The 13,487-nt window shown below is 39.0% G+C and overlaps 1 protein-coding gene across 12 annotated transcripts in view; it reads left to right on the forward strand.

The window, feature by feature from the left end:
- SMARCA4 (SWI/SNF related, matrix associated, actin dependent regulator of chromatin, subfamily a, member 4) overlaps nt 1-13,487 on the forward strand; it is a 91,239-nt gene that overhangs the window by 67,580 nt on the left and 10,172 nt on the right. For 6 of the 12 annotated variants that reach the window (XM_031947554.1, XM_031947552.1, XM_023496549.2 and 3 more), the window contains 8 exons: nt 490-536; nt 2,183-2,349; nt 3,651-3,814; nt 5,071-5,298; nt 5,602-5,697; nt 5,983-6,060; nt 7,033-7,260; nt 9,316-9,569. In XM_031947554.1, the coding sequence (XP_031803414.1) occupies nt 490-536; nt 2,183-2,349; nt 3,651-3,814; nt 5,071-5,298; nt 5,602-5,697; nt 5,983-6,060; nt 7,033-7,260; nt 9,316-9,569 (1,262 nt within the window). Of the gene's footprint in view, nt 1-489; nt 537-2,182; nt 2,350-3,650; nt 3,815-5,070; nt 5,299-5,601; nt 5,698-5,982; nt 6,061-7,032; nt 7,261-9,306; nt 9,570-13,487 lie in introns of all 12 variants that reach the window. The other 6 variants (XM_012541891.3, XM_023496551.2, XM_012541892.3 and 3 more) reach the window with 4 other exon arrangements.

Genomic DNA, 13,487 nt, shown 5'->3' on the forward strand with positions numbered 1-13,487 from the left:
GTCAAAATATTGCACCCCTGGATGTTCTTTAGTGTAAACAAACAAAAAACTATTCTTTGTTGCCCTTGTTATTTTTTTCATGGAGATGCACAAATGCTGTTAAAAAGACAAAAGGACCAAGTCTTGTTAAGTTTTTATGCTGTTTAACATAGTTGTCATGTGAGGTTGCTTTTTGAAGTTCATTAAATAACCAATCTCTCGGCTTTCACACATCCCAATAGCAGTTATGGATCATAAAGTGAAGCAGAAATTATAGTCTTCGAGTTGAATACTCCAGAATTCAGAGCAAGACACCAACCATATTAAAATGGAATTGGGAATTGGGAAATGTTTAACAAAACAAATAAAAATACAATAAAATATAATGTTAAGTTGTGGTTTTCTAAGTCAATTCTCAGCCCATAAGGATGCATTTCTTACTCTGACACAACTAATTTAGAGCTTCTAAATTTCTATTGGGCATAAATAATTGTTCCATTTTGTTTGCAGGAATCTTTTTCTGAGCACTTGGGATTTACTGGAGGCATTGTCCAAGGGTAAGAGCAACATGTACTTTTCCCATTTCGAGTGAATCAGTTGGACTTTTTATAACGTGCCTTTGATTATAAAGCTCCAGCCTTAACTAAGTATTAGAACAAAACACACAGGATTTTACTTAATTTGGGTTTTAACAGTTTCATTATAATCTACCACTATGTCTACATTTTAATTTAATTAATGTATTTTGTTTTTACCTCACTTTTATTTATGAATAGACTCTTCCCCCTCTTTCTCTATTTAAGTAAGCCACCTTTGTAACAGATTTAAAAAGAAAGAAAAAAATTGCTCAACAAAACCAACCACTACATCAGCTAGGTCTGATGGAATATAGAGTACTCCACATCCATAGTTGCCTACTTTGCAAAGAAGGGATAGAGATGCATTTTCTTATCTCTGGAGCCCAAGCTGGCTCATAAATCACTGCATTTCTTTTTTTAAACCCTCCCATTTACATTGTCATTGATATATTATTTTTCTGGTTCTTTCTTACTTTGGGTTAAATCAGTTCCTATTTCTTGAAGCTGAGTAATAGTCCAGTTACATTAAGGAATCACATTTAAACAAATTGTTTCCTAATCAATAGGCCTTTACTTTGTTTCCAGTACTTTGCTATCACAAAAAATGCTCTTAGGAATCTTTGGAAACCCATTGCTTTCCTCTCTTGATTGGGTTTGGGATTTGAGTTTTCTTAATACATTGCATGATGAACTTAACAATCTTCAAACAAACATTTTGTGATACAAGGAAGAATAAACTGAACTGTTACAGAGATTTCTCTTTTTTTTGTTTGTTTTTTGGCTGAGACATTTGGGATTAAGTGACTTGCACAGGGTCACACAGCCAGGAAGTGTTAAGATTCTGAGAGCATATTTGAACTCGGGTCTTCCTAACTTCAGGGCTGGTACTCTCTCCACTGTATCACCTAGCTACCTCTGTTAGAGATTTTAAATATATGTATGTATTGACTTTAAGAAGATAGTAACAAAATTGCTTTGTTTGTATTCACCCTCTTACATTTTCTTTTTATTCATTGTTTTAAATTTTTTTTTTTAATTCCTTTCTTGTGTCTACCAGCGTTCCCTAAGTTGAAGTTTTTCTGTAACAGATATGTACTCAAGCAAAACAAATTAATATATTGGCCATATCTGAGAAGGCCTATCTGATTCTGTACCTTTAGTCCATCAACTTTATACCAAGGAGAGGGAAGAATTTTTCATCATCGATTGCTTGAGGTCACAGTTGTTTCACCCTCTTTCTGATAATCATCCCGTAAAGTGTTTGTTTGATTTTGTTTATTTGACTTTTCATCATTTCACATAAGTATAAAAGAGCACACACATGTTTGAATTCACAATATTCTTCCTTCCTTTTGAGGCAGTCGTATTTCATTCCATTACATAACGTGTGTAGATATTCCCCAAATGATGGCTACACATTTATTTCCACTTCTTTGGTACCATATAAAGTGCTCCTTTAAATGTACATACAAATCATTTTTCTTCATTCTTAACTTGCCCTTTAGTCATTATTTTCTTCAGTGTTAAAAAGTAAGCATAGAATCATAAAAATCTCCCTCCTTTTTCTATCTCGGCATCCTTTTTTTCCCCATATCTCATATGTTTTTTGGTCTTTTGCACACCAGCCTGGATTTATATCGAGCCTCTGGAAAGTTTGAACTCCTGGATCGAATTCTTCCCAAACTTCGAGCAACCAACCATAAGGTGCTCCTTTTCTGCCAGATGACCTCTCTCATGACAATTATGGAAGATTATTTTGCTTATCGTGGCTTTAAATACCTCAGGCTTGATGGTGAGTTTCACAGAGAACCTTTTATTTTATTTGAAAACTGTGTTATAGATTCCTTTCCCTGCATTATTAAAAGCATCTCAGCTTCCTAATTTCCTCACAGAAATCCTGTGTTAGGAGGTAAAGACTTCAAGGTGATTTCTTACAGATGATGAAACTGGTCCATAAGAGTTTGATTGTAAACCCAGTCTGTTATTAGAAACATATTTTAGACCCAGCTCTGGTCCCAGTATTCTTCCTGTCAGGATGAAGATGAAATTCCTGCTGGGTCCAGTTCAGTTTTGCTATTGTTTAGTGACTAAGCCCAATCTTAGTTTTTAGTTAAGGATTCTGACTATTTTGTTATATCTAGAAAGTTGGCAGGAAGTGTTTAATTTGCATTTGACAACTTGAAATAACCTCTCAATTTTGCTTAGAGCTCCTTTGATCACAGTTGATAATGACCAAAGAGGCCTGGAAAGCTCTCTGCTATTCCCACAATGCAGTCAAATTAGTTCCCTATAAGTATAAGAAATGAAATGACTATGTTCATTACTTGGTGAGAGTGCCTGCATTTCCCAGTCTGGAGAGCCTTTCCTTTCTGCCCAAAAGGATTTCTAGAAAGCAGATGGTTTACTATTCATTGGAGCTAGAGAAACATGATTTTTGTATTCTTACCCTTAGAAATGTTTCTCTTTGCAAAGCAAGAAGTTGCCTCAGTAATAATATAGGACTCCACAGCCCAAGCTACCTGCCTTTATTTCTCAGGTTAGTGAAAACAGTAATTTAGTACTCCATTCACACCTGACACTGAAGTGGCCTGGTTGGTCACTGATATCTTCTTTCATAGGGTGCCTTTCTGACTCCTTTTTTTTGGGGGGGTAGGGGGATGAGGGTGGGAGTCAGTCTTGCCCATAGTTAATATGCCTCATACAAAGGACCATTTTCCATAGCCTCCACCACCACAACATATTGTGGGAAGTGTTTGTAGTCATGCTCTTGCCAATCACTCAAGGCATTTATTTTGGGGTTTTTGTGGGAAATATATTGAAAAATAAAGTTAATTCATGGTATAAAGTAAATTTAAAAGTGTTTATTCTTCACATATTGTGCACATCTCCTTAAGTAACTATTTACATACATTCAAATGACCCCATGGCCATGTTGGGGGGCTTGAATATATAAATATATAAAGAATATTACAAAATTTAAGTGTGAAGATGGGTAAGGTGCTTATTCCTTCTTGGGTTGGTCATTTTATTTAGACTTCTCACTCTTAGATGATGTCAAAAATTCTAACACTTTGCTTCTTTGATGCCCATCAGGAACCACGAAAGCTGAAGACCGTGGTATGTTGCTGAAAACCTTCAATGAACCGGGCTCTGAGTATTTCATTTTTCTCCTCAGTACTCGGGCCGGGGGTCTTGGGCTGAACCTCCAGTCTGCAGATACTGTGATAATTTTTGACAGTGACTGGAATCCTCACCAGGTAAAAGAAAAATGATCTAAGGGAAGGGACTCTTGATGGAGATTCCAAAAGCAAAGAAAAGTTTTCCACCCCTTTAAGGGGGGATACAGTAACGTTCCATCTTAAGTTTAAATACCAACTTTTCCAGTTTCAGTTATTCTGAGTAGTTTACAACATGAAGTGCAAAGAGAACCTATAGAATTTCTTTCTTTAAAAATGACTAAATTCCATTTACCTTGGATGGTATTAGTGTGAATTCACTAGGAGACAAGTAACTGACCTTAGATGACCTCTTGAGAGCCATTGTTATACTGTCTATAAAAGCACAGACATCAATATTTACAAGTAAATCAAAAGAATAGCTCATTTAAAGTGCAGTGATATGCAGAGTCTGAAATAGAAGTCATGATGCCTCCCTTTTTATACCTGAAAACAGGTGGCTTTTCTCAGACTCTCATTCTGTGCAAAGTAAGAGAATTCCTGCAGCTAAAGAGAAAAAACTCACATGGAGGGATTTGCCCTTTGTATTTTTTGCTTAAAGGCACATGAATGCAAAACCTCCTTGTGGAGACTTAAGTACTGCTTTCCTTGTCTATTCTAGTCGCTGGTTGCCTCACCTATTTCGGCTCACTTTGTTCCTTATTTGTGTGTCAAGATATGACCCAGAGAAAATCTATTTTACTCTAAGCAAGAATTAAATTTGCCTGGGTCATTTGCTATGCTCTCATTTATGCTAAGGGGTGCTAGCATTCTATCGTGATCAGGGGAAGCGCTCAGGAAATATTTGTTGCTTTTGTTTTATTCATGAAAGAGTGTGTGGGGTGAAAAAACAGGTTTTTTCAAGAATGAAGTAGTAAAAGCTGAGCTTTCTTCCCATAGCCTTGGTTTCCAAAGAAGGTGAAAGCAAGCTTCTGAAGGAAAACTAAGGTAGTATATCTTCCTTTTAGGCCCCCTCCAGAGGTAGTAATGGCTCTGGCGTCAGCAGCTCCTTTCATGATTTGTGGAAAGATAAGCTGCTTTTCTCAGATGCTCTCCTAACCAGCAAAACCAGCCTTTTGATTTCACTTCTCCCTCTAGAGGCGCAACTCCCTCTAATAGTAGAAGCTTTTTAGACAACTCCATGTTGTACTGGGGTGTTTCAGATATACCAGGCATGTCTTTTCACAAAGACCCAGCATTCTGAGTGACATTTGAAGAAGCTTTTTTTTATTATTATTTCTAGAGAAATTTGAATTGAAATAACAAGCAAATAATTGAAATAACATTTTCTCCTTCAGGACTTACAAGCACAGGACCGTGCCCATCGTATTGGGCAGCAAAATGAGGTCCGGGTCCTCCGTCTCTGCACAGTTAATAGTGTGGAAGAGAAAATCTTGGCTGCAGCCAAATACAAACTAAATGTTGACCAGAAGGTTATCCAAGCTGGTATGTTTGACCAGAAATCCTCCAGCCATGAGAGAAGAGCTTTCCTCCAGGCAATCCTAGAGCATGAGGAACAGGATGAGGTAGGAGGCCTGACGGACCCTGTTTTCTCTCTTTCCAGTGTGAATGGTGAATGCATGAGTGCCTTTCCTTTTTTTCATTTTTTTTTTTTTCTTTTTTTTATTTTTTTCTTTTTTTCTTCTTTTCTTTTTTTTCTTTTTTTTTTTTTTTTTTTTGCTCTTATTTTTTTACATCCCTGGAATAAAGGGAGTGTGGGCTGAAAGGAAAGAGGATGAGTACTTGCTTTTCTTTAAAGTGACTTTTAGTGCTGGTGAAAGATGCCGGATTGACAGCCCTGGAGACTGAAGTCCTCTATTTATCCACAGAGCAGACACAGCACGGGCAGCGGCAGTGCAAGCTTCGCCCACACTGCCCCTCCGCCAATGTGCCTCAACCCTGACTTGGAGGAACCACCTCTAAAGGTGAGAGGGGTAGTTCAGTCTCCATGCCCATTCAATCCTTGGCTTCTGTGCTGAGGTGGCCAGCAAAGGGCCAGATCTGACGATGTGTGTGTGTGTGTATGTATGTGTGTGCTTTCTGTTGCCATGTGGATACTTGTCCACTGGAAACTGGACTGAGACTTCCACCTCATTTCCCATGGACCACCGAATAGCTGTCAGGTGGTAAAGACTGTCGGTGTTAAAATCCACTCACTTCAGCTCCTTTTAGAGTCCCCACAGTGGAATTAAATATTTAAAATCTTGTAGGAAGAAGATGAAGTTCCGGATGACGAGACTGTTAATCAGATGATTGCCCGACACGAAGAGGAGTTTGATCTTTTCATGGTGAGCTTCAAAGACTGGGGTAGTTATAGTCTATAGAGAGAGCCACAAGAAATATGGTATTTCCCACTGAAAGGAACTTCATTAGGAGAAAACAGAATATGAACATTGAAGGGATCCTTTTAACAGTTTGTGTGCAGCTACAAAATCGTTTCAGAACAGATTATTTTTAGTAAAATACTAATAATACTAAGCAGGATTTTACTGATAAAATATTAATAATACTAACCCAGGATTTGTTGGGAGAGTGAGCGACCTCCGTCATTCCTAAAAAACTCTCAGTCTGAGGGGTAGGACCAGAATTAAACTCTCATCTCTCCCATTGGCATATCTTTTGTTAGGCAGAGCAGTAATTGTGGTCTTCACTATGATGTATTAATTTGCTGAGCTTGAATGATTTTCTTACAAGGATAGTTTGGTCCATCAAGGATTAATAATGTCTTTGTAAAGGGAATTGTAAAATTTCTCTTGTTTGCTTTTTCACTAGTTATGCATTTCTAAATACCATTTCTCTCAGAATGAAAGTAGTGACTAATCTTAAGTTAGGAGCCCATTGTATCCCTTAAAGTATACCTGTGCTACCTTGTCAACCTGGCCCATGGGACGGTAAAGTGATGTGTTCCTTCCAAGAAGGTTTAAGCCTTGGTATCCTTGCATCCATGGAATAAGGTAGAGGTCTATTCTAAAACAGAATACAATGGTTCATTGAGGGAAAGTTCTCCAAGAGCATCTGCACCTGAAAAATCAGAACTATGCTTTATGTCTCAATTTGACTGTGTTCCATGCTGGAATAGAAATAAAGTCACTTTATGAGCTGTAGTTTCTCTTTTTGTGTTTATGGAGAGCCTCTCTATCTAAATACAACTTGGGTATCTAATTATAATGCCTACTAGAACTTTCTCTCACTGTTACCCCAGGACTTTAATTGCTCATGATTTTCCCACAGCCCTCTAAGTTCCTTTCACTGTGTTTTAGCGCATGGATTTGGATCGTAGGCGAGAGGAAGCTCGAAACCCGAAAAGAAAGCCACGCCTCATGGAAGAAGATGAGCTTCCATCTTGGATCATTAAAGATGATGCTGAAGTTGAGAGACTGACTTGTGAGGAAGAAGAAGAAAAGATGTTTGGGCGCGGCTCTCGCCACCGTAAAGAAGTCGACTACAGTGACTCGCTGACCGAGAAGCAGTGGCTCAAGGTATATACTGTAGGTGATGGCTTCATTCTGCAATGATTTTTTTTCAGACTACCCTTGTTAGAGTCCTGGGGACCTTAGTTTATGCTGAGAAACCAGTCTCCTGCTTACTGGGTTACAATCTTTATTGAGGATTTTATTTGAAATCTCACTGACTTTCAACAGTCCTTACTCAAATTTATTTTTATTTCAGCGTCAGTGAAGCTTAAGCAACATAGATGTTAATAAAGTTGTAATTCCTCTGCAAGAAAATTAAGTTCTCTTGATTTGTGTTGCCTAACAGATATCCTCTGAGGATGTGAAAACTAATGAGTCTTTCTAAGTTTATGTCTGTCCAGGAAACTGGTGACAATTATTAGAAATAAGTGTCCTTTCAGCTGGACATTAATAAACAACTGACAGATTTATTTTCTTGCTATGTTGTTTTTTTCCTAGCATATTTCATTCAAAATACCACCTTTCTATTATTAAAGTGCCTTACATGAGACCATAGCTTAGAGTTTATCTGCTTAAAAAAAAAAACTAACGGACTAAAGACTAAGAGCAGAAGACTGGGTTCTAATGTCAGCCCTTTGCAGTAGGCTCAAGTCAGAAAGCCTTGATTTCAAATTCTGCCTGAGATGCATTCTAGCTGTGTAGTCCTGGGCAAGACAATTCAACCTCTCTTACCCCGAGGTTTCCTTATCTGGTAGAGAGAAAATTGGATTTGGGGAGTCTCCATGGTGCCTTCCAGCTCTATGATCCAAAGATTTTTAAAAAATGTTTCTCTTCCTTTCTTTACAGAGGTGCAATACTGTGGACACACAATTAATATACCCTTAGATTCAGTTTTCCTGACCTGCTTTTCCTTTTATTTTGTTAAATGGGATAGCTTACTAGCAAGGAATATTAGACATTGGAGATGATGCAAAAGTAAAAATATAAATTAAAATTTTTTTTTAAGAAACCCACCATCAGAGCCTGGCCTCTTATTTGGTAATAAAGTCAGCTATCAGGAACTCCTTGTTCAGAGCATGATCCACTCTCATTTCTTTCAGCTAATAAGTTCCATTTCAATGTTGTTAAAAACCAAGGGCTGACAGAGTACTAAATTATAGATGTTGATATTATTCCCCCCAAAAAACCAGAGGAAATAAATATATAGTTTTGAAGTAGATTTGATTTGGTTTCTAGGGAACAGGAAATGGCAAATGATGGTGCTCATGTAGTGACAGAACCATCTTTACGTGTCCCACCAGGACACACTCTTGCTCAGTGTCATTTTCAGATAAAACTCCATGCTGATTTGCTTTTCTCTATCATCCTATATAGCCGGTCTGCTTACTTTAAATCTCACACGCTGTCCAAAAGTGCCACATTTGTAAAAGATTTTAAATGCAGAAAAGGAATAAACAAGTCTGTTACGTCAGGGCTGTGTGTGCTAGGTGTGAGGGTGAAGCAGTTTATGCTTCTGTGGCTTCTGAGTTCAGAAGGCCTAGAGCTGTGATGAAAATCACTGCCAAAAAAACCCCAATTTCCTGCGGACAGTGCTGGAGGTAGAGTTCTGCATGGTTTATGGGATGGAATGGCAAAGTCTTAAGACATAAGTTCAGCTCCTAAAAGGAATACTGTCTTACAAGGAAATCTTAGGAAATGGAACACCACCTTCAGAGAGGCCTCTGCTGGAGGGCCAAGAGGTCTCTTATCTTCTTGGGCATGAAAAAAAAAACTAAGACAAAATATAGAGGCTTAGAGCTGGAAGGGAACCTTAAAATTAACATGTTCCAACTCTTCATTTTACCTATAAGAAAACTCGGACCCAGATAGCTTTAGTCCATTGCCCTCTTCCTTCAAGGATGAAATTGCCCATGGGGTGTTTTCATTTGTAGCACTCATTACAAAGTTTAGATAGCACAACAAGTGAATTGAACCAGATTTGGGGTGTATGGCATGGAGCTTGCCCTTCTTTCCCTTACTGTTAGCAGCCCTTCCCTTAGTTTTGTGTATGAATGAGTTGTTTCTGTTGTATTCCTCTCCCTAAATAATCTGGATGGTGGTTGTTCTGTTTTACTACCACTGACCTTGAAGGCCATAGAAGAAGGTACACTGGAGGAAATCGAGGAAGAAGTTCGACAGAAGAAGTCATCTCGGAAACGCAAACGAGACAGCGATGCCGGCTCTTCAACACCGACAACCAGCACTCGCAGTCGTGACAAGGATGATGAGAGCAAAAAGCAAAAGAAACGTGGCAGACCTCCTGCTGAAAAGCTCTCCCCGAACCCACCAAACCTCACCAAGAAAATGAAAAAGATTGTGGATGCTGTGATCAAATACAAAGACAGGTAAGTGAAGAAAGGGACAGAGTAGCCCCTTCACTTCGTGGCTGGTTCCTTCCTTGGCTGTGAGCAGAAGATGGGGTGCAGCCAGAGTCCAATGGGTGTCACTACCAGATTGGTTGTCTTTAGTTGTGCTGAAGGAGATTTTGGCTAAATGACATTTTCTTGTGCCTCCTTGGTAATACCAAAAATTAGAGTAGAATGGGAAGTGTCTGTGTTCAGAGGGCTCTTCAGAGTCTACATTTCAACCCATCTGGAGCCAGGTTCACAGATTCTCAATGGTGTAACTTCCAACAGACCCATTTTACCAATAGTGGAGGCAAGTTTTTGTCTATAGCTTTTTGTATCTCCTTGCAGACTTTGTGGAGGCTTTGATTCCCCACCTATCCTCTGCCTTTCAATTTCATGTTCTCCCTAGGTGGTTATAAGCTCTCATCATTTAAGGTCCACTGCATTGAGTTGTTTTCAGGGTGGTATGGCATATATGCAATATATAATACAATTGAAGCATATCTTTGCATTAGAGGAGGTATTACAGCTACCTGTGTTTGGTGGGATTTAGGATTTTGTGTAAGACTAGAAAGCACAGTAGGGAAAAATTCTAAACTTGCTTTAGTGCCCTGTTTGTTTGCTTCACCAGGCATAACAGCTTTAGAAAGAAGTGCCTTTTTCTGAGGTCTTGAAGTACTTCACCACTTTAGGGCTAAATTATGGTTTATAGAGATGAAGTGACTTATTTAGGGTCATACCACCCTTAAAAATGGGGAACCTCACTGCTTCTCATATTCCCAAGTCATGTCCATTGTTTCAATTCTTCCTGGGAATGTGCAAAGTCTCAGGCTTGATACTGTGCCTTTGTAAGCTTTTTTCAAATATCCATGTAACTAGATGGAAGAATTGTGGCCTCCTTTTATGTCTTTTTTCAGCAAATCCAAAAAATAACCCAGGTATTAAGGGTTACAGTTAGTAGTTGGGAACAGAACCTTGCCTTCTCCACCAGAGGACACTAAAGAGAGATGGTATTAGAACATGTTTTTTATTCAAACTCAAAACTCTTTAAAACACAATTGCCAATCCCAGAATATACAGCAGGTTTCTTCAGAACTAGTGACCAAGCAATATCTTTCTTTAGAAGAGGGGAGTGGATAGTTAGACTGGGAGATCTTGAATGACCTTTTCCCATACTCATACTAATCTTCACTGATTATCTCAGGTGTTTCTCAAAATGAGAATGACAAGCTGAACAGATCTAAGAACATCTAAGGAGATATTACAGTGAAGGAAATTTTGGCTCAAGTGTTTGGAAAAATTCCCAATGATAAATGCTGGCCACAAGTGGAATCACATTTTCATGCTTGGCAAAGTAATAGAGAAGACTTCTGCTCCAGGATAGGTTGGGCTGGACCTTGAGAGTTCAGCTCTCAAGAACTCTCAACAGTCTCAAAGCAGCTGCACTTTTGGAACAGAAACAATATTTCCTGATTGAATGCAGCCCCTTGTAGTAGTTTTCCTCCATGATGCCTCCTTGGGTTCATTGACCTTGCAGGAATTGTAAATCTCTTTCATCTTTATGTTTCAAGATTATTCTTGGGTGTATTGGAGGGTTCTTGTCATTTTCCCTCATCCAAATTGAGAAACATTGATAGTACTCTTGCTGTGTACCCAGATGTGCTCTGAGAACCTGGGATGCTGATGGGTGTGCCGCATAGTGCCTGTCCTTGTGTGAGAGGTTCACATTAGAAATAATCAGCAATAATTCCAGGCAGTGTGTTCTAAAGGAGGTTGTCCTTGGAGTGGTAGGAGCAAGTGTATTTGGAGGAGTTGGAGGATTTTGTGAATCTATTTCCTTGTGAGTGCAGAGATAGGCTAAGCGTAAGTAGGATCATAACCAAGGATCAAGAATGGCATAAAATTTAAAATCCGCTGTTAGAAATTGAAAATAATAATTAGGAGAGAAGGAAAGTGAGGGTTCCTCATAGCAAAAAACAAACAAACACAGTTTTGGTGCTGTGCTGGTGAGTACAACATTCAGTGAGGCCATAAGGATATTATCCGAACTATTCAGTACCTCTTCTAGGGAAATATAACCCAAGGGAGGAAAAGGCACAGGAGTATAATCTGTACTTGGCCAAAGGAAGGATCAACTTTTTCTCTTTCAAATATATATTTATTTGTTCGTTCAACATCATTTATTAAGTATATGTTAGGGCTGACTAGGAAATAGGAAAAGAAAAGCAAGCTTTTTCCTTCAAGGAGCACATTGGGTAGAGTGAAAAATGTGGATGGATAAAGCCACATATTGTATGGGTGTGACTTTATACATACAAGTATAGTAGGACCGTCATTAAATTAGTGGGGATTCTGTTTCTTGTGAGAAGTGGCCTTTGAACTGATGATATGATATGTGAATGAGAGATAAGGGAGTATGTTAGAGGGATGGAAGGGAGGGCCATGCAGTAAGTGGTATGGGATGACTGATGGAAGAAGGGAGCATATGTAAATATCTAGAATTGGGAATTACAACACAAATGAAGTAGCCTGGTTAGAACATAAAGGGAATACAGACTGGAGTCAGATCTTCCAAGCAGAAAGGGCCCTCTGAAGTCGAGTGCACGATACAATGACATGATTATATCTTCATCTAAAACTGAGTTTGGCAGCTATTAAGGATAAGTTAGGGAGAAAGCATGCAGGAAAACTAGTTAGAATTCTGGCCATTTGTATTAGTCAAGCCAAGAAATGTAAGTGCCTAAATTCTGGTCATGATCAACATGAGGATAGAAATGGAGATTGATACAAGAAATATTGTAGTGGTGGGATGGACCGGGGTTGTCACCTGATTGTATTGGGGGGGGGGGAGGAGTCATTTTTATGGTGGTAAATCAGGGTGACTTGAAGGAACTTCCTTTTTAGGAAGTTGAGAATGGATATGGACGGAAAGAGAATATGCTTCATTTTGGACACATTGAATTTGAGAAATGGCCCTTGGGCCAATGCAGTAAGTGGTATGGGATGACTAATCTATAGATATGGGAAGCATCTGCATGGAGAGAGTAGGTTACTTACCCATGGCCTTGCACTCTTGATCTCCAATTGTGGTAATTCTTGGACTTGAAAGTGCAAACAGTAAAGTGCCCTGGACTGGGAATCTGGGCTTGGTTTCAGTCCCAGATCTTCCATTTACTTTCTGTGGAACCTTAGACCCTTGCCCTTTCTAGACTTTTTTTTTATCTGTAAAATGAGGGAATTAACCCCCTTATCAGCTTTTTAGGGCCTCGCAGCTGTACATCTGTTCTTAGAGAAGCTGACAACTTTCTTTTGATCCTTTACTATTATTTAAGCCCTCACAGGAATACTGTATTTAGAACATTGTTCAGTTTTGAGAGGAGTTTGGAAGGTGTGCAGACAGGCTGTAATGCTAACCACAGTTTTGTTTCATTGCCTGAGTACGTTGCTTTGCAGTGCTAGGTAGCCATGCACTGGTAGGACTTGATGTATGGAGCAGGAGATACAAAGGCAGGGAGCACTTGGTGCTGGGGATGGTAAACAGTGTCATATCATCACCAGGGAGTGAGTGGCAGATAATGTTTGGGGCTAAAATGCTTTCACAAAGGAAAAGGGATTGCAGTTGTCTCCAAAAATATGGTTAGAATTTGGTATCAAAAATTCAGTTCAGCAAATCTCTAAAGGCCTACTGTGTGCAGGTCATGCACTGGATGCTGGGGAAGTGTCCGCTCCCTGCGTGGTATGATTATTAGAGAACTGGATTTAGGGAGTCAGGGAGACAAAGTTCAAACCAATGCTCTGCCCCTATGACAAGAGGCCAGTTATTTGAACTCTGAACTTGGCTTCATGTTTTTGGAAAGTAACCTAGAGTTGTGCAATTGAATAATTTGTGTAAAACACAGCACTAAATCATTCAGT

This window comes from Sarcophilus harrisii, chromosome 1 (assembly GCF_902635505.1).
Source record: "Sarcophilus harrisii chromosome 1, mSarHar1.11, whole genome shotgun sequence".
Lineage (NCBI taxonomy): Eukaryota > Metazoa > Chordata > Mammalia > Dasyuromorphia > Dasyuridae > Sarcophilus > Sarcophilus harrisii.